The sequence below is a fragment of the Colletotrichum acutatum genome (assembly GCF_030867785.1).
Source record: "Colletotrichum acutatum strain CBS 112980 chromosome Unknown BDZ83scaffold_124, whole genome shotgun sequence".
Lineage (NCBI taxonomy): Eukaryota > Fungi > Ascomycota > Sordariomycetes > Glomerellales > Glomerellaceae > Colletotrichum > Colletotrichum acutatum.
This window is the reverse complement of record NW_026849118.1, coordinates 74650-92072: the sequence shown is the minus strand read 5'-3', so window position 1 is coordinate 92072 and position 17423 is coordinate 74650. Positions and strand designations below refer to the sequence as shown.

Here is a 17423-nt window from a genome sequence, read left to right as displayed (position 1 = left end):
CCTTCATCCTCCAGGTCTCTCCCGCCGGTACACTACAATTAGTATTTTGCTCTATACTAAGGCATCATTGAGGAACACTGCTACCTAGCCCGTCCGACATTGAATAAGTTGTCACTACTGATGTTCGTTTCACTTCGCCGATTGGCAGCTTTGCGCATTTTACCCTGCTGCACAGTAGGCAATGGCCGAGGATGGTACATTCGACATTCGGCATCGGCCGCCACGATTCCCCTGTCTCGTGGTGCGCGCCATCGACCCCAACTAATTCCATGAACATCTCCTGACAGAGCGTCCCACTTAGTCCTCCAAGGTGCGTGAGAGGACGCTGACCCAAATTGCCACCAGTAAGAAGTGGTGACTGGATCAGTAGTGCTGAGCGGCAGGGCTCCCTTTTGTTCCGCTGGACAGCCGTCAAGACTGATACCGGTGATCAGACACTCCCGGGGAATGGCCGACGTGCTCTTTCGGAGGGAGCTGTCCCTCATCGATGCAGACGCAGACGCAGCCAGGCTTCGGGCTTCGGGCTTCTCTGGCGAACAGTTGGCCAGCTGTTTGTCATCTGATCGAGCAGTAATCAGGTAGGACTCTTGCCAGGTAGGGGGCTCTGATGACTTGGCCACATTCTGCTTTGTGTGGTCATTTCCATCTTTCTTGCCCTCTTCTAGCCTGCCTTTCTCCCATGATGCGGATATCTTCCGCCATACTTCGCGACCGCGCTTGAATCCCAGGCTTTCGAATCGATTCTCGAGATGAGATTTATATCCGTCTGTCTCGCGCTTTGGCCCAGTAGCGTTCGATCTTTGTGTCGAGATCGTTTTATTGGTCGAGGGCCTCATCTCCGCATCCATCCGACAGATGGCTTCTAGAGTATTGATTCGATCCTTCAAAGAAGAAGAGGAGGTTGATCCTTTAGATATGTGAGCGCCCGTCGTCGATTGGATAGAACGGCGTATAGCACGATCCGTGGATATTTCATACTGCGACTGTTGTTCGTGGCCATACTGGAAACCCGTCTGTGAGTTACTGTTAGCAGACGACCTATTTGTTGGTCCAGTATAACTGCGCCTCAGTCGCGAGCCGCTTTTTGGGCCAGTATAGTTGGCACTCTTATCGAACAGCGTTCTCAGACTCGCCACTTTGCTTTGCGCTGTCACGATAGCAGCATCGCCGGATGAGTCCGGTAGCGCTGTCGTGGAAGTTGTAGGTCCTGAGCGTAGCTTCTTTTGGGATTCACAAGATTCTGATTGCGGGACCGAAGACCTCGTACTATCCCTGCAAACGGACTGGGTCATCTCAAGAGCTACCTGATCCGTTGGCCAGTCTGGTGATTTGGTAATTACTTGCTCTGAGTTCGATATCGAAGCGTCTCGTGAATGGAGGGCATCCATGGCTCGAGGCCAAAGCCCGAAGAGCTTCCCTCTGCCTCTTTGTCCTCTGGAGACGGAGATATTTTCCCTTTGTGTTTTCTCGCGATTTGGATGACTTCTTTGGCCAACGCTATATCCAAGGCTCTTCGAGATGCTCCGTGTCCAACTGCCTCCCACTGCTGCCTCGGTTTGGTCACCGGCATTGACAGGTCTTAGGTCCAAAAGTGGCTCTGCTCTACCTCGAGAGCTATCTTGAAGAGCTTCGATATCGTTCGACCTCATTTTCCAGGCTTTAGTCCGGGGAAGTGTATAAGATGGTGTCGATGTTCGGGGCGTGATACCGTTGTTGCTGAAAGTTGGCAGTGGTAGGCTTGTCCTGACGCCACCTACACAGATTATCAGCATCCCGGGCAGACCAGCATTACTCCGGGCGTCATACTTACTCATCGGAGCTTCGAAAAGTTGTCGTCTTTCAGCTACAAGACTTCTCTGTCTTCCATCTCCTGGCCTTCCTGCTTTGTAGGGCTGTCTCTCTCCCGTAAATGGATCAAAAACGTAGGTTGTTTGTTCTACAACTGGTCGCATTCCAGTCTGTTGACTGTTCTGGGGCTGGCATGTTGAACTCCGACGATGTGAGATCTGGCTCGGGCTTGGGGTTGACTGTGTTTCCACCACTTCTTCACAGCCTAGTCCAGGAGGAGGTTCCTTTGCAAGACCAGATTTGACAGAGAAACCAAGCTCCTTACGGACGACGCTATTGTTAGCTGGCGAATGAGGCACTTCTACGTTCGATGCATTGTGATTGGCAGTAGCTTGTGTCTCGAGATCGGTCATGACATCAAGCATCTCGAACTTTGATACGATAGCAGCCAGGGGCGTGTTTTTCGGCTGTATTGGATGACGAGATAATTTTTCGGTGGCTCGTTCAGTCGTAGTGGATTCATCGGTAGGAGTTTCGATCTCGATGAAGCTTGCACCAGGTTGCTGTTGTGAAATATCGGATGCTGCGTTTGTCTTTTTGCTCTTGAGAGAGAGTCGAAGAGGTTCGGGCTTCATGTCATCTCGTGTAAAATCCTTTGACGGCGAGCATCTTGTCTGTGTAGGTGATCCCGGCAGGTGGCTCTCCATGGGAACGCGTTTTGAAAGAGAGTGCTGGCAATCCGTGCGGCAAGGAACAAAAAGGCAATAGGATTCTAACCGTACAAGTAACAACAAGTTGTGTATTGCTGTACGAATCGGGCCGTGATGAAAGTGAATGTCGGAGTGACAGTATTCGGTCGCCAGGTAGCGTCATTCGATCATGGACTTGCCCTGGCTGAGCAAAGGCTCTCTAACCATGCGCATCGGCAGACTCCTTCTGCTTCATGGACGGTTACCAAGTCTGATACGAGGCAGGAGTACCTTGGATATGTCTTACAGCCTCTATTTCCATCCTTGATTGATGGAGCCGCGCTTTCCGTTCAACTCGGTTAGTACAGATCAGATCGGAAGGTACCCAGGTACCCTGAATAAACTTGAAGAGTTCTTACGAGGCAATGTAATCTCGGTGGCTATGACTCTCCTACGGGATGAGCGAGAGTAGGAACTATCTGGACGTGACTGCTCAAAATTTCTCCTTGGTCCTCGAGGTAACAGTCATACATGACGGAGACAGAGGCAAGTAAGTTGACGCTTGACACAAACCTAGATCACAATTCTGAAGTAGCATGCAAGCAATTTCACAATTCAAGGACACTCTGTAAGCTTGTACTCACGTCTTTTGGAGTCAAGGCGGGGAAGCGCAACAATAGGCCTATGACCTCGCTGTGCGTGACCTCATTCTCTTTGAGGAATCAACTAACGATGTAATTGAAATGCCACAAGTGAATGAAGCAACTGCGAACCGAGCATTTGGCGAAATATGACCATGGGTAGCCCTGGTGAGGCAAGCTCACGTATTCCAGGACACGTTCATTTGCGTCTTTCTCGCCAAGGCAGAAAACATGTGAAATCAACGATTAGCTGAGACGCGGTCTTCATGAACTCTCACCTCTCGGTTCTTTTTTTACGAGTCCCTTCTTCAGATCGTCACTGTCGACTCGTTGCAGCTCGATGTCGATTGAGTCAATGCCGCCAGTCTGGTCACGTTGGCGTGGATTGCTGGACTCTATGTGCGATATTAGCCCCCAGTCCCATACATGTTAGGTTGTGTTCCAGTGGTAAGAGATGTCTTAGAAGGTGTAACTAAAATTGCCACACACGAAACTGACTGCGACTCTCCTCGCGAGGAATCAATTGAGACCCGAGAAGCTATCAGGTTCTTCGAAGGTAGAAAGACGACGACCGACGTGTAAGTCAGCGAGCCCAACCCGAGGCTTGACCAGGAGCCCCAATTCACAGAAGCGACGATGACTACACAGGGATCGAATCAAATAAATACAAGTCCGAGGGGAAGGTGTTGCGCGGGTCCACACACCAGGAATAATCATCAGGATCTCGTGTTTGATGATGAATGCTTCCATCGCATCTAGTCGTTGCCTCATTGGGATAGTGCCTCGGTTCTTAGCCAGACGTATGATCGGCCTGACGTTTAACAGTGCGCAGTGGCATGCAAAAGAGATTGCTCCGACAACGCCGCTACCTTGAGCTACCCATATGGAATATGCGGACGAAGCATGAGAATGGCGTAAATCTGGTTGATGTAGAGACCCAGACGTACGCCTATAGCAGATGCTGACACGAAGCAAGACAGTAAAACAATAACCACTTTCCAAGGTCTTGGCAATAGCTTAAAAAGATTCCACGCCTAGATTTCCAGTGATACCTGGACAAGGATGTGTAAGATCACCGAGGTCGATTCCGCCATGATTCTCAGATGGAATTCAGCTGCAGCGACGCGGGAGTAGTCTGACGCAAAGCGCGTGTAAAAGTTGGTCCAGTCGGTTGAAGTGAAGATTAGTGCCAGCAGCGTCATGCGAACTGTATTGTTGGCGAAGGCAGTAATGTGAGCCCAGAGGGAAGCCACAATGAGTCTCATAGAAGGCATCATGACAACGACGATCAGCAGCAACACGAAGCTTGCGCCGATTTGGGAGCTATAGTTTGCGCATGTGCCAATGTCGGAACAGAGGCCAAATTCTCATCCTCGGCCGTATCGAGAATGTCTTCAACACGAGAATTTCGTCCAAGGTATTTGAATCGATTATGCTTGCGGTGCCACTTCAACTAAACTAATAATCCGCTCTTTCAAAATTGACGGCAGCGTTACAAGTGAAACAGAACTTTCTTGCGCGTTGCTCTCGTCCCTACAATGAGACTTGGTTTTCTTATGTGGTGGGTTTTTTTCCGGCTTTACACGCGCAAAAGATCGACCTTAACGGAGTCAGTAGATGTGAGTGTATGCTTACATTGTTACATGTGATTCACACCCTATAATTCACGTATAGTATGTGGGTATGCCGAGATTGATGATACAACAACTCCATGGGAAGCCCTTAGCCGTAAAGGATCAACAGCGGAAGACGCAAGATGCAAGTAAGGTAATCACAAGCAAGTCGTATGGCAGCAATAAGTAGAAAAAACCGTTCACAATTCAGATGGTCGAAGTCAGATAGATACTCGAAGATGACGGCAAATGATTCCTTTGAGAGAATCGGTGAGACTTCACTGCCAGGAGTATCCCACGGAGGAGGAAAACAACAAAATCAAGGTAAGTTATTATTGCAAACAACACCACACATATTGCTCGGTCGCATGTCACATATCAGGTCTAGCTTGTGACAACCCACCTTACCTTGGCTCACTTGTTCTGTCCATTCGAACTCTGGCGGCCCGCGTCTTAGCTGGCGAGACAAACCAACTGGATCGAAAGACATGGCCGGCCCGGACTGTTTTCCACTATTCGGGTAAGAGGGGTTGCCCATATGATCTACAGAGCGACGTACCATGCTCCCTTGTACCCCCTCTTCAAACCAGAAACGAGTGCGTACGTGTTGACAGCAACTTAATTATTATTGGCCTGACGTCTGGTCAGAGCAGTCGGAGCAGTCGTGGCAGTCTCAAGGCAACTGTTTGCCAAAACCAATCTGCCCTCCTTCATCGTTTCTCGGTGGGGGCTGAAACCAGAAGATCGACCTGACATTTTCAGCCCCTGCTGACGCAACTGCTGAGTGCGCTCCCCACCCTGTGGCGGCTCAGCAGGTTGGCACTCCTGCCTCTGACCAAGCACGCAGATTAGCTTGAATACACTTTGTCAGTTACAGCGAACGAGTAGCTGAAAGTACAGAATACCACAATGAATCTTCCTAGCTATTTGGCTTGAAGAGCCACGAGGTCCACGCAGTCACGCAGTCCATTTAAGCGTTCGCCATTCACCAGAGGCTATACTTTGGCTAGTCGAGTGGGATGGTGCGATGTTGACGGATGAGGCGCAAGGGGGAGGCAAGAATCTTCAAGATCAAGCCTCACCGTCAGGCCCGTGAGTCAAAGGAGTGGCCCGGAGATAATAAGGCAGGTGGGAGAGTTGGCAAACACCTAATGCACTTGACGTCTGCCTCCGTCCCGTGAGACCCACTCACATATCCGACCCGGCCGCTGGCCCCGATTCCCCACTTCCGGTGCGGAGACACAGCTTCTGCACCCCGGCGCAACGGGTCTCTACCCAATCGTCGGGTTATCGGGCAGTATAATGAGATCAGAGACTGTGCTCACCAGGGTAAATGTACGATCGTTATTTTGGCACAACCCTGTCTCAGGAATTGCCAACTTGGTCGGGTGGTCGGTCCTCGTCAGGATTTCACGCCATGAATTAGGAAATGATAAATCCGAAAACATTCCTCAGCCGTCAGTAATTCCGGGAACAGGTGACAACCTGACAGGCGGAGCGGGTCAACCTGGTCTGAACTGAGACAAGGAGACAACGTATTGAGGCCCGTAGGATCAATCTCTCAAGGCGAGGATTGTGAGAGCCTAGCCCTCCTAATGTCTCTCGTTGACGTTTTAGCGTCTTCCCAGCTTGGCACGCGGCCGTCCAACATCCCTTACTTTTTAATTCTCTATTAGCCTACACTAATCCACCTTGTCTACAACCGCATTTCGTCCGCGCTCCGTTTGGGTCTTGAAAAGCCGGCTCTAAGACCAATCCGGTAGCTCACGGCGCAGTGGCTTACACACACGTCCCGCCTTCCGCCCGAAAGCTCGCCAGACGGCGGATGCTTGCATAGCTAGTGAGGGGCATTTTCTGACAAGGTGGACCCTATCGTGATCAAATTCCACGTGTCTAAGACAACTCATCCTAAAGCTTCGAGCTTGTCTCCTTGATGTCTCCTCTCGGGATTTTCCCATTCACCACGACTAAAGCAGCGACCTCGTCCGTGCAAGATCTCGACCTCCGTCAGATTCGCGGCGCCTTGTCTTTGAAATCCTGCCTCTTGGCTCGACCAGCTCAATGGGTGAATCAGAGACAACTGCGGTAATGTCTGACACGGAGGCTAAGCTCGAGCGGGACGATTGAGCGGAATACCCTTCTTTTCTTGATCACAACCTTCACCGGTAAGCGTTACTTACGACCACCTCTCCATTCTGACTAAAGCGCGGAGCCATCTCCGACCAACGCCGCCCAAGAGCTGAGCAGAGCTTCGCCAATTGTCGACGCCATTACAGCTCTTTGGCGAAGTTAAACACGCATTTAGATTAGGCTCAGCCAACTCGTCATGTTCCTCCACCCACGGGCTCCCTCCTTGTTGCCCCCGTGGCTCAAGTTTTAGATAATGGCTTGTTCGTGTCTATTGTCACGGCCGCATTGATGGAAAGCCTCCTCCGCCTCCCGGTCTAGGTCCTTAATCAGACCCTGTGATGTGGGTGGGGGTTTGATAATGGGCATTCAAGGTGAATGATAAAAGATCACCGTGGCCTGCTTCACCTTGCCCTCTTCTCCTAGACCTGCCGTCATTGCTTCTTCCCACGTACGCCTGCGTACCTGGCTTTTCAGCTCTTCCCTTAGAGCTATTAGCTTTCGGTCTATTTCCAAGTCCCCACTCCGACTTTCGCTGGGTGAACTTTCATCTTTGACCAGAATTCCGCGACATCGTTAGCCGATTTGATCAGATTTTGGGTAGCCTGTGTCGCTCCCTCTTTTAGTTCTACTTAACGTTCCCTTTCTTTTGCACGGCGGTTCATCGTTTTCGCCACAACCCCTATCGTTGCCCATCATGAGAGTAAGTAAGCAACTTCTCGTTGGGCTCTGGGCAAGCGGCAAAGCAGCTGCTTTCTTCATCATGCCCTGTTCAAAACCGGTGGTTGTTGAGCGCGCCGATCCCATTGTCAACTCGGGAGCTCTCTCAGGCCATGTTCATACCATCATGGGTGGCAATGGCTTCGACTTCAGTATGACTTATGAGCAGGCTCGTGCTGCCACTTGCTCAACGTGCAAGGTGACTGCCGATCTAAGCAACTACTGGACTCCAACCCTCTATTATCAAGGTCAGGATGGCAAATTCACTAGTGTTTCCCAGTCCGGAGGCATGCTTGCCTACTATTTGTGAGTAAAGATATAGGATGATGAAAGAAGCCAGAGAGCTGACCATTGTTCCAGATTCCGCCAGGACGCCAAGGATCCGGAATACAGTAAAGGGCTCATCGCTTATCCCAAGGGCTTTCGGATGCTAGCGGGTGACCCAAAGCTTCGAAGCTACAACAACACCCTCGAGCAGCGGGCCATCTCCTACGTGTGCTTGGGCAACAGCGGCCCTGCAACGAGCGAGCTTCCCAATCGTAAATGTCCGAATGGCCTTCGTCTTCAGATAATCTTCCCTGCATGCTGGGACGGTGTCAATCTCGATTCGTCTGACCACAAAAGCCATATGGCGTACCCGGATCGCCTTGACAACGGGAAATGTCCTACAACTCACCCCAAGAGATTCGTTACGTGAGATTACCCTAGGGAACTCATTAACACAAGGTGCTAATTTGTCTGCCAGTCTGTTCTACGAAGTGATCTTTAGCGTCAATGATTTCAAGGACAAATGGTACGGAGATAAGCAACCGTTCGTATTGTCTAATGGGTCAGTGCCTTACCTTCACTTTCATGAAAAGAGAGTCTGCTTACACTGCCTAGTGATCCGACTGGATATGGCTTGCACGGCGATTTCATTAATGGATGGGACGTCAACGTACTCCAAGCGGCTATCACTCAATGCACCGACAACGGCGGTAGCATCGAGAAATGCCCAGTTTTCCAATTTTTTGACGACGAGACCCGAAGGAACTGCCAAGTCCCCGTCAAAGTTGACGAGCAAGTCCAGGGCCAGTTCGATAAGTTGCCTGGTTGCAACAGCGTTCAACGAGGCCCAGGCAACGCTGTGGCAGAATCATCCTGCGGTGCAGCGACCCAGATCTCGGCATCCAAATGGGGTTACAAGGACGTGACGAGTACTCTCAAGTACAAATATCTGGGCTGTAGCCGCGATCCAGCTGGACAGACCAGGACTCTCCAGGGCGCCAAGACGTCCGGTGATAGCATGACAGTTGATACATGTATCAAGTACTGTGACGGAAAGGGCTTTCAGTATGCCGGCCTTGAATATGCGAAGGAATGCTGGTGCGGGAACTCAGTAGCTGATGATCGGAAGCCTAGAAAGGGGCTCTGGGGAGCTTGCGATATGCCCTGTGGGGGTAGCAAGACGGAGATGTGTGGCGGCTGGGCTGCGATGTCTCTCTATCAGAAGTGCAACGGGACTTGCACAAATGCGGAGTTGATGTGATGCAAGGTAATCGGTAGATCCGAGGAAGTTTTCCTGCGTAAAATTTATTGTATGCGGTTATGTACCGCCTACTTGATTACCAATTTCGCCCTGCTTGTTTAGACTGCTAGTGTCCTTGTCAATAGAGGGCGAGCCAGGCACACTAGGTAGGTAGACTTGCGACACTGTCGGAGCAACCGCCATGTATGCTCCCTGTTGATTGAATGTATTCACGGTACAAGTGCATTCAAAATTACAATTATTGCGTGAGAGTGAGATTCATTAAAGCCAGCCAGTGCAGGCCGTGGCTTTGAGGTCAACACCAGACCTCAAATACCATTCCCCGTAGCCTCGAGGCTACCTTTCTTCGAGTATTGTACAGCCAGCTTCTATTGCGGCAAAAAGGACGTAATTATACATGAGCCGTCATTCGATTGTAGAAAGATCTTTATTGACTGCGAAATCGAGGCGTTAGCGACCTTGAATTAGATCTCAAGGTAATAGGCTGCTTACGGAGGAAGAAGAAACTCGCCCCAGGAGCTGGAGAGCAAAGTCACAGCGGCCTACATTGGACGTTAGCAGAGCTCAATTGATCGGTGGCTTGGACGCGCATGATGACTTACGCCGAAGATGGCGACGCTGCGAACGATGGGTGCATTCTCAGAGGAAGTCAACGCATCGTATGTTGATCTGAAGTAGCCCTTGGGCTGACGAGAGCGCTGGCTGTCTCTCTGGACGACAATTCTCTTGGCAGGCATGGCGATGAATGGGAATTGAAGACGCAAAGGATGAACGATTTGCGAGTTGAGCTTGGAGTTGTGGTGTACGGCGATGTGATTGCAGCAAGGGGCGGGATGTGAGGTCGTAAATGCGATCGGTCGGCTCGACTTCGCGCGGAAAGCGTACAGAGCCGAAATTTTTTGACTGGACGTCACCCACGCGCAAGCCACATATGGCAAGACCTTATTGTGGCTGAGGTGGTAACCACACCTAAGGTACCTAGGTAGCTCGTATCGGAGATAAGATAAAGCACCTGGTAGAGGTAATGTAGGTACCCAGGTACGGATAAGTTAGGTAAGGTAGATAAGGTAGGTAAGGTAGGTAAGGTAGGTAAGGTAGGTAAGGTAGGTAAGGTAGGTAGTGGGAGCCCCTCCAAAATAATTAACTACCTTGATTTCTACCACCTTTCACTCAGGTAATTCTACGTATCCGTACAGACGTTCTAATTGTCTTGCCAGTCTGTACAACAATACATCACTACGCCGCGTCGCTAGAACGTTGAAGGGCGGGACTCTGTATAAGATTGGGGGCATTTCTTCGTGGGCAATGCGCAAAGCAGCATCGACTCTGGAGTGACCGGCAACAATACTTAGACACAGCAATGACTGACACTCCGCAGCCTGCGGGTCCTGGCGGCTTCTTTCCGTTACAATCTCTCCCTTCACCTGCTCCTAGCAGTGCCTCGGCGCGCTCAAGTGCGGCTTTGCCGCATCCCCGCGCCAGATCGCTCCGACCCGGTTCCAACAGGGAAGAGACGGTACGCCGGTATGTTGAGGAACGACTCGCCATCGTTAATCGCCGTTATGTCAAGAAGCATGGCAATACCGAGCCCGGAGACGATGTCATAGGCTATAAGAGCTTTACGGAGCTTTGCAAGGACCTGCATAACGTCATCGACGTCCTATGGCTGTCCGGAACACGTGAGAAACTCGCCTACCTCCCTCAAATATCGGCGTTGCTTCGAGTCAGACGCCGGTACTATTGCTGACTCTGTCTTGTAGCGAGCATACAGATTCCCTTCCTCTTAAACATTGCAAGCGACTTCACGCAGTGGATTGACGCCTTTACTCCTGCCCCGAAAGCTACCTTCTCTGTCTTAGGAAAGCTGGACCATTGCTTCGCAAGCCTTCTGATCGGACGCGATATCGATACCAAAGACACTTTGCCCGGCTTTGAAAACGGCATGAGAGCTGGTATGTCTATGACAGACATGGTGCGATGCCGTAGCTCGGTGGAGCAGACACGACTGGTCATTGTGGAGGTTCTCAGCAAGGAACCCGACGGAGACGACGGTACGGAAGACAACGAGACAGACGCACAATCCACGAATAGCGACACTGAACTCGAAGATGCGATGGACACAACGTGGGACGAGGACGAGGACAGACTATACATGGACGCAGCACGAGTATATGAACACACCATTGTGCGGCTAGGTGAGAAGCTTGGAGATGTATTTGGACCCGCGGTTCCGGGTGCGAGCAGTGATAGCATTTGCTCTGCGGGATGAATACGGCCGAAACGGCCCAGCAAGTCCTGACGCGGACCTCGATTCACAAGTCTATGCAGCTACGGCGAGCAGGCCGCAGTGCAAACCTTGACACCTACCCAGAAACTGCGCATGGCGTGCTGCCTGACATTGGCCAGAGAGAGCCAGGGAATCTAGCTCACCACTCCACGGAACAGTTCATGGAGTTTGTCCAACCAGGACGCGGCAATGCGACTCATAAGCAGATGTAATAATCGCGTTTGGGCAGCAGTAGCCATGAATTGCCTGTTGTTCAAGCACACGGCGGCATTGCAGGATACCTAGCACTACGATTAATATTTCGTTGGTCTACTACGGCGTGGGTTGGCTGCACCGTAACGAAAAGTCTCATTTTCGCATCGGAAGAGAGGTCGACGACAGTTTCATGGAGAAAGGTAGCACATGAATGATACAGTCGCGCATTTTGACGTAAGGCATGGCTACGCGTAGTGTGGTGATGTGATGACTGGGCACTGACAGCCAAAATCAAACCCCCTTGCTTGAGACACGTGACAGCTATAGTTGTTCATCCGAGAATGACAACGCAGTTCGTTTCCATTGCGGGAGACTCCAGTTTCATGGATGGGGGCACCAAAGTCGCAGTGGCGGAGGCGGCACTCAACGGCGCTGAAGCCTTATGGAATTCTTTGTGGGCGACGATGCGAGCGTGCGATGGAAGACATTCGCTTATCGTAGAGCTGCACAGCTTATCCATAAGTACGGATACGCATATTCGTCTGTGAGCGGGTAAGGTATTCAAGGGCACATCTCGAGGCCACCTACGGAATTTTCCGTACTAAGGTATCCGTACCGTGTACGTGGACTCAAGACTTAGAGTCCTCTTAAGGTACCAACTCAATCGAGCCGGGACTCCTGAGAAGGAAGAAATCTCCGTCGTCCCAGGTGGACGTGGTCCAACTTGCAAGCGGTGCTAGACCCGTTTGTGGATTTGGGCCGGCGTCTCCCTGTCAAGGTACCCTGCCAATTGTTGTCTCAGAGCATGCATTGCCGCTCTAGCATCTGGGCTGCGCTGCCCGTGCGATCCCGGTGCTTGCACTCTTCATGTGCAGCTTTTGAATATTCAGGGGCACTTGACGATCCCATCTTGGCGAGAATGGCCCGCTTGACACACCTAAGTACCTTGTTATTAAAGAAAATAAATTCTTTATAAATTACAAGTATAAACGTATAGTTTTATCAAAACAGTATAATACTCACTTAGTACTTAAATTAATATACTTTTTAAAACTCATTATAAAAAAGTAGTTTTATTTTTAACTACTTTTTATTAAAGTTTATAATTAATATTATAATTTTAATTATATTAGCTTTATTATAATAGTTATAAAGTCTAATTATAAGTTTTTTAAAACTCGCTTTTTAAACCTATTTTTTAAAAATTAAACTATAAATACTTTTTAAAATATCAAATTTATTATTATTTATTATTATAAATAAAATTAAAATAATAAATTAATTATTATTTTAATAGCTTTATTTAATTTATTTGAATTTTTTTAACATAATAATATTACTATTTATATCAAAATTATATTGAAATAAAAAAGAAATTTTGTTTATTAATATTAGTAAAATATTGTTATTATATCCTATTTTAATATAATTATTTAATTAAAATATTACTATTTATTAAATTATTGTATATAGTTGAAATAAGTATGTAAATGTTTTATTTATATTTATTATTACTTTTTAAGGAATATTATTTTTTATAAATAGATATAATAAATAACTAATTCTTATTACTTTTTAATATAAAATTATTCTATTATTATTAAAATATTAATTTTAATATTTTTTTTAATAAAAAAGAGGATAAGAAAAAAGAAGGAAAAAAAAGGGGCCAAAGATAAATAGTACGGAATTTAGGGGCAGGGTAGCGTTTATATATACTATAGCAATCCTTCAGTAATAAAAAACGATAGTGTTAAATAGTGCGCTTGACATACCATTGAGCGCAGCCACACGCAGTTGCACAACTTGATAGGAAATGGGAAAGAAGGAAGGGGGACAGCCGTGTCCACTGGCGACAGCTTGAAGAATTGCAGGAAGCAAGCTTGTTTGTCAGCAGTCTTCTTATTCACATTCGTACGAATACATGTCTCCTTCCTCACAGCAGATACCTACGGATGCTGTGTACATATTGGCTGTACACAGTAAGGTAGTAAGACTAAGGCGACTACGTACCTTACCTGAGGTTGTGAGGTGATAGTTGAGCATATCCAATGGATGGAAATCATGGCTCTTGTTACCCCCACGTCCGAAACCCCTAGTCCTAGTGTACGGAGCACGGAGTACTTCGTATATACTGTCCTCAGAGGTCCTTTCGAGGCTCTTCTCTGGTCGGCATCCCAGCACCTCTAGGCTCTATGCAGTACATAGATAAATGCCCCGCGGCCACCTCCTTTTCAGACCTTTGGACCTTCCCGACTGGACGCTTAACTGCGCCCTCTTTGGCCGCAGTGTGGATCTACCAAGTTGTGCCCAAATTGAAGGTTATGCAACTGACGCTCGCAGTACCGAGTACAGATGAACCGCCAATGACACCCGTTGGCCAGTGCAGGCAGTATCCGTCGTCGATCCTTGGCGCGGATGCGCCGCCAACGGGCCCCATCCCTTTTTTTGACTGCTCTCAAAGCCCCGTTCTCTCCCATACCAATATCACGTCTGCATAAGAGTCTATAATCGTACCTCAGCCTCTTTTCTTGTCCCCACAGCATTCCATGTGTACGTACGGATATGGGTGGATGGATGGAGATCGTTGACGAGGACAGTCATAGACGCCTCCTGACGAGTCAATCCTCAAGGATCCAACCCTGTTGCTCCATTCTTCGTCCAGTTCTTCCTGCCCTCGCTCGCTCTCACGGTTCACCACACAAAGTACCTGCTGGCTCGTCCTAGGCCAATGTCAACTTCCTTGTCCACATCTTGGTTTCGATCTTGGGCCGGCCCCTATCTCTGGCGGCTTTCGTCTTGTCCGACGCAGATCAGGACTCCCTAGCCTTGCCTGTTGGCCACGCCCACCACCCTTAAGGAACTCCTCTCTCCAGTCACCTTTACTCCGTACTTGGTATACTGAAAATAACCCCTGCTTTCCCTGCCCTGTATCCATATTCACCTCGTTGCCCTAATAATGTACCATCGTCTACCTTCCACGACCTGTCTGGCAGTCTACACCCTTGCTCGCCCATTCTTGGCTCTCCTGTTGTATCCGCACTGCGTACAGTAACCTGAGCGGCTGAGCCAGAGTCGACCAAGAAGACTGTGCCGAGTTGCGAAGTAGGCAGGCCATCGTCACCGCCACACTGGGTGTTCCTGGCCGCTTCTGGGCGTTTCATCCTGACTCCCCACGTCAATCTCTTTCTTTGCCTTACCGCCTCTGGGCAACCACCCTAATCCAACCATTTGCGATAACAAGGGCATGACATAAGCTCCTCCTTGCCCGTTGTAACTCGTCGTCTGCTCTCGGCATAGTATCCTTGTCGTCCTGCTCCCTTGTCAGGTTGTCCCAATAATACAAGGTTGTTCCTCCCGATGTGCGTTGTCCAGACCGTCCCATGCAGGAACCTCTCCTGGCCGTATATATAGAGGCGACCCGGCCTCGCTGCCCGTTGGCAACTACGTGCTTTTGTCCCCTCTCTCGTTCTCTACCGCATCCACTTTCACTCACTAGGCCAAGTGCCGTTACGTTCTTTTCTTGGTGATCGCATTCATTTGAATCTCATCGTCCATTCACTTTCATCCCCAGAACGCTCGCAAATAGACGAGGTCGAACCCACGGGCTTCAATACCAATCCATTCATTCATTCAGTATACTATAAGAACAGAGAAAGGGGTCAGTCAATAACAGCAAACACACGAGACAAAAATGCTTTCCAAATACGCCCAACTTCTCTTTTCTCTCACACCGTTCGTCGGTGCTCTTGTGCCCCCAGCACAAGATGGCATGAGAATCATCTGGTCCGAGACCTTCCAAGGAAACGCCGGCGCACCCCCTCGAAGCGACACATGGAACGTCGCCTTGGCCATCGACACGAACAACGAGGTCCAGACTTACACCGAATCATCCTGGAACGTCCAAATATCGGGTGGTGAAACCATTCAGCTCATTCCCAGAAAGTCAGCAAGCGGCGTATGGACATCTGCACGTATCGAGACCAAGGCAGCGTGGACACCCCAGCCGGGAGGGAAGATGCGGGTTCAGTCAATGTTCAGGATGGGCGACAGCGCAAACAAGCAGGGCATGTGGCCTGCCTTTTGGATGCTGGGCGATGCCGTTCGCAACGGGGTTCAGTGGCCTCTCTGCGGCGAGCTCGACATCTTCGAACAGATCAACGGTCAGGCCACGGCCACGGGTACCGTTCACTGCCAACAAGAATCCGGCGGCATCTGCAACGAGCCCAGCGGCCGTGGCGTGGCCACTTCGATGCCCGACAACGGTTGGCACACTTGGGCACTGGAGTGGGACCGCACGTCGAACAACTGGGTCACCGAGACCATCACATGGTATCGTGACGGTGTTGTCTTCAACCAGCTCAAAGGCAGCGATATTGGGGACGAGGGTATCTGGGCGACCCTTTGTCACATGCCCTACTATGTGCTCATGAATGTAGCAGTTGGTATGTTTCTCGCTCTGGTTGCCTCGGTTGACCGTCTGTCGTACATGAGAATGCTAACCAGTTTCAGGCGGCACGTTGCCTGGTTCTCCTACCGATGCTACGCAGGATGGCTACGGAAGCATGATGGAGATCGGATACCTTACCGTGTACCAGTCGCCTTGAGTGCAGCTACCTATGATAGCTGTATCCGTAATGAGCTCGGCCTCGCGGACACTACCATCACATATCTCCGTCATGTTATGAGCTCCGGCCATTACATAGTGCCCCAATGTCCGATTTGGTACATTCAAAACGCACAAGGCTCTTTTGGCATATTCCTCTTTCTGCAAGACAGGATGATTCTTGCTCCCTTAGTATATACCCCTTTTTGGAAGCGATATATAGCGGCTGCCTTTACACTCATACGTTCTGCCCCCCCCTTCTGCGTCTGTTCTCGAGCCTGCGGATCTGAACAGGCGCAGAGGAGGGGCGACTTCTCAGGTTTTACCACCTACATAGTAGTCAATGTTGAAATCCAGCACGGGCATCCTTTCCCGTCGTCTAAACCTCCAAACCAAAAGTATCACTAGATTTATTTGATGGCAATCGTGACAGCGGATGTGATACTTCTTGCTCATGTAACTCACTGTAACGTGCCTTGAGAGACCCAGATTCTGCAACATTTGCTACACAAAGCCGGTTTGTTGTGTAGTCACCGATATACGTAGCCAACGCAGATACTCCATTCCGAACCAGCGCTAGTCTTCTCAGCATCAAGGATATGATTCACCATCTCCCCATAGCAGCACGTATACGACGACCTACTCAGGAATATACCTCTCCCACAAGGCTGCCGCGTATCCATACTGCGGGGAACACATCCTTGGATCTTATACCTTAAACCCTAGATCAGAGTGAAGAGGAACAAAAAGCTCACTGCTAGTCTCTAGATGTCCCTGCTGATGGCCCGGCGTTGGTCGATCATCCCGGGGAAGCGGCGGCCCGCCGCATGACCGACCCCAAATTGCAGATCGACAACCGTTGCGTCCGCCGCCACATCCGGCCACCGGAGCTTTTTTTTCCTTTTTTTTTTTTTTTTTTTTTTTTTTTTTAGAGAAAAACCCTCCCGCCCCGCGTCTAATTCCCCGAGATTACCATTAGAAAAATATCCGACTTGTATGTAGATCATGGCCACGCCTGCGGTCTCTGTGCTCAACGCGGGGATTTCCCTTGTCGAATACTCAGAGCTCAGGGCAGACGGAAGTATTGGCTAGGCCTCTCTGAGCTCTGTGACCATGCGCAAAAGCCTCGTGAGCACAGATAGGTTCGCGTTCACTTCCAGACGGCTGTGGTCATTGCGGGCGGTAGACGCCACGAAAAGACGGAAGATTTCGTGCACATCAAGGCTTGC

At 49.7% G+C, this 17423-nt stretch overlaps 6 protein-coding genes across 6 annotated transcripts; 3 read left to right on the top strand and 3 right to left on the bottom strand.

The window, feature by feature from the left end:
* Positions 1-1336: 1336 nt before the first annotated feature.
* Positions 1337-2423, bottom strand: BDZ83DRAFT_655877 (uncharacterized protein; the record flags this gene model as incomplete). Its single annotated transcript, XM_060510827.1, has 3 exons — positions 1337-1497; positions 1607-1753; positions 1811-2423. The coding sequence occupies 3 exons, from the start codon at positions 2421-2423 to the stop codon at positions 1337-1339; spliced, it is 921 nt and encodes a 306-aa protein (XP_060360226.1).
* Positions 2424-4150: 1727 nt separating this feature from the next.
* On the bottom strand, positions 4151-4429 carry BDZ83DRAFT_635975 (uncharacterized protein; the record flags this gene model as incomplete). Its single annotated transcript, XM_060509220.1, has 1 exon — positions 4151-4429. Exon 1 carries the CDS (start codon positions 4393-4395, stop codon positions 4153-4155), a length of 243 nt encoding a protein of 80 aa, XP_060360225.1. The 5' UTR covers positions 4396-4429.
* Positions 4430-7555: 3126 nt separating this feature from the next.
* Positions 7556-9106, top strand: BDZ83DRAFT_588197 (WSC domain-containing protein; the record flags this gene model as incomplete). The annotated part of the gene is made up of 4 exons (XM_060506112.1): positions 7556-7884; positions 7939-8271; positions 8324-8398; positions 8461-9106. 4 exons carry the CDS (start codon positions 7556-7558, stop codon positions 9104-9106), a joined length of 1383 nt encoding a protein of 460 aa, XP_060360224.1.
* A 411-nt stretch (positions 9107-9517) lies between these two features.
* On the bottom strand, positions 9518-10165 carry BDZ83DRAFT_635962 (uncharacterized protein). Its single transcript, XM_060509219.1, has one exon. The coding sequence runs from the start codon at positions 9841-9843 to the stop codon at positions 9661-9663; it is 183 nt and encodes a 60-aa protein (XP_060360223.1). The 5' UTR covers positions 9844-10165; the 3' UTR covers positions 9518-9660.
* Positions 10166-10195: 30 nt separating this feature from the next.
* BDZ83DRAFT_635961 (meiotic recombination protein DMC1) lies at positions 10196-11825 on the top strand. The gene is made up of 3 exons (XM_060509218.1): positions 10196-10785; positions 10867-11672; positions 11726-11825. Exons 1-2 carry the CDS (start codon positions 10467-10469, stop codon positions 11373-11375), a joined length of 828 nt encoding a protein of 275 aa, XP_060360222.1. The 5' UTR covers positions 10196-10466; the 3' UTR covers positions 11376-11672; positions 11726-11825.
* A 3457-nt stretch (positions 11826-15282) lies between these two features.
* Positions 15283-16195, top strand: BDZ83DRAFT_655873 (family 16 glycosyl hydrolase; the record flags this gene model as incomplete). Its single annotated transcript, XM_060510826.1, has 2 exons — positions 15283-16033; positions 16095-16195. The coding sequence occupies 2 exons, from the start codon at positions 15283-15285 to the stop codon at positions 16193-16195; spliced, it is 852 nt and encodes a 283-aa protein (XP_060360221.1).
* Positions 16196-17423: the final 1228 nt, after the last annotated feature.

What these genes read in the sequence shown, in the direction of transcription:
- BDZ83DRAFT_635962 (XM_060509219.1), bottom strand. Translation starts at nt 9,843, where the DNA reads ATGCCTGCCAAGAGAATTGTCGTCCAGAGAGACAGCCAGCGCTCTCGT.
- BDZ83DRAFT_635961 (XM_060509218.1), top strand. Translation starts at nt 10,467, where the DNA reads ATGACTGACACTCCGCAGCCTGCGGGTCCTGGCGGCTTCTTTCCGTTA. An exon ending in CCTATGGCTGTCCGGAACAC is followed by an intron (nt 10,786 to 10,866) that starts GTGAGAAACTCG and finishes TCTGTCTTGTAG; the next exon opens with CGAGCATACAGATTCCCTTC.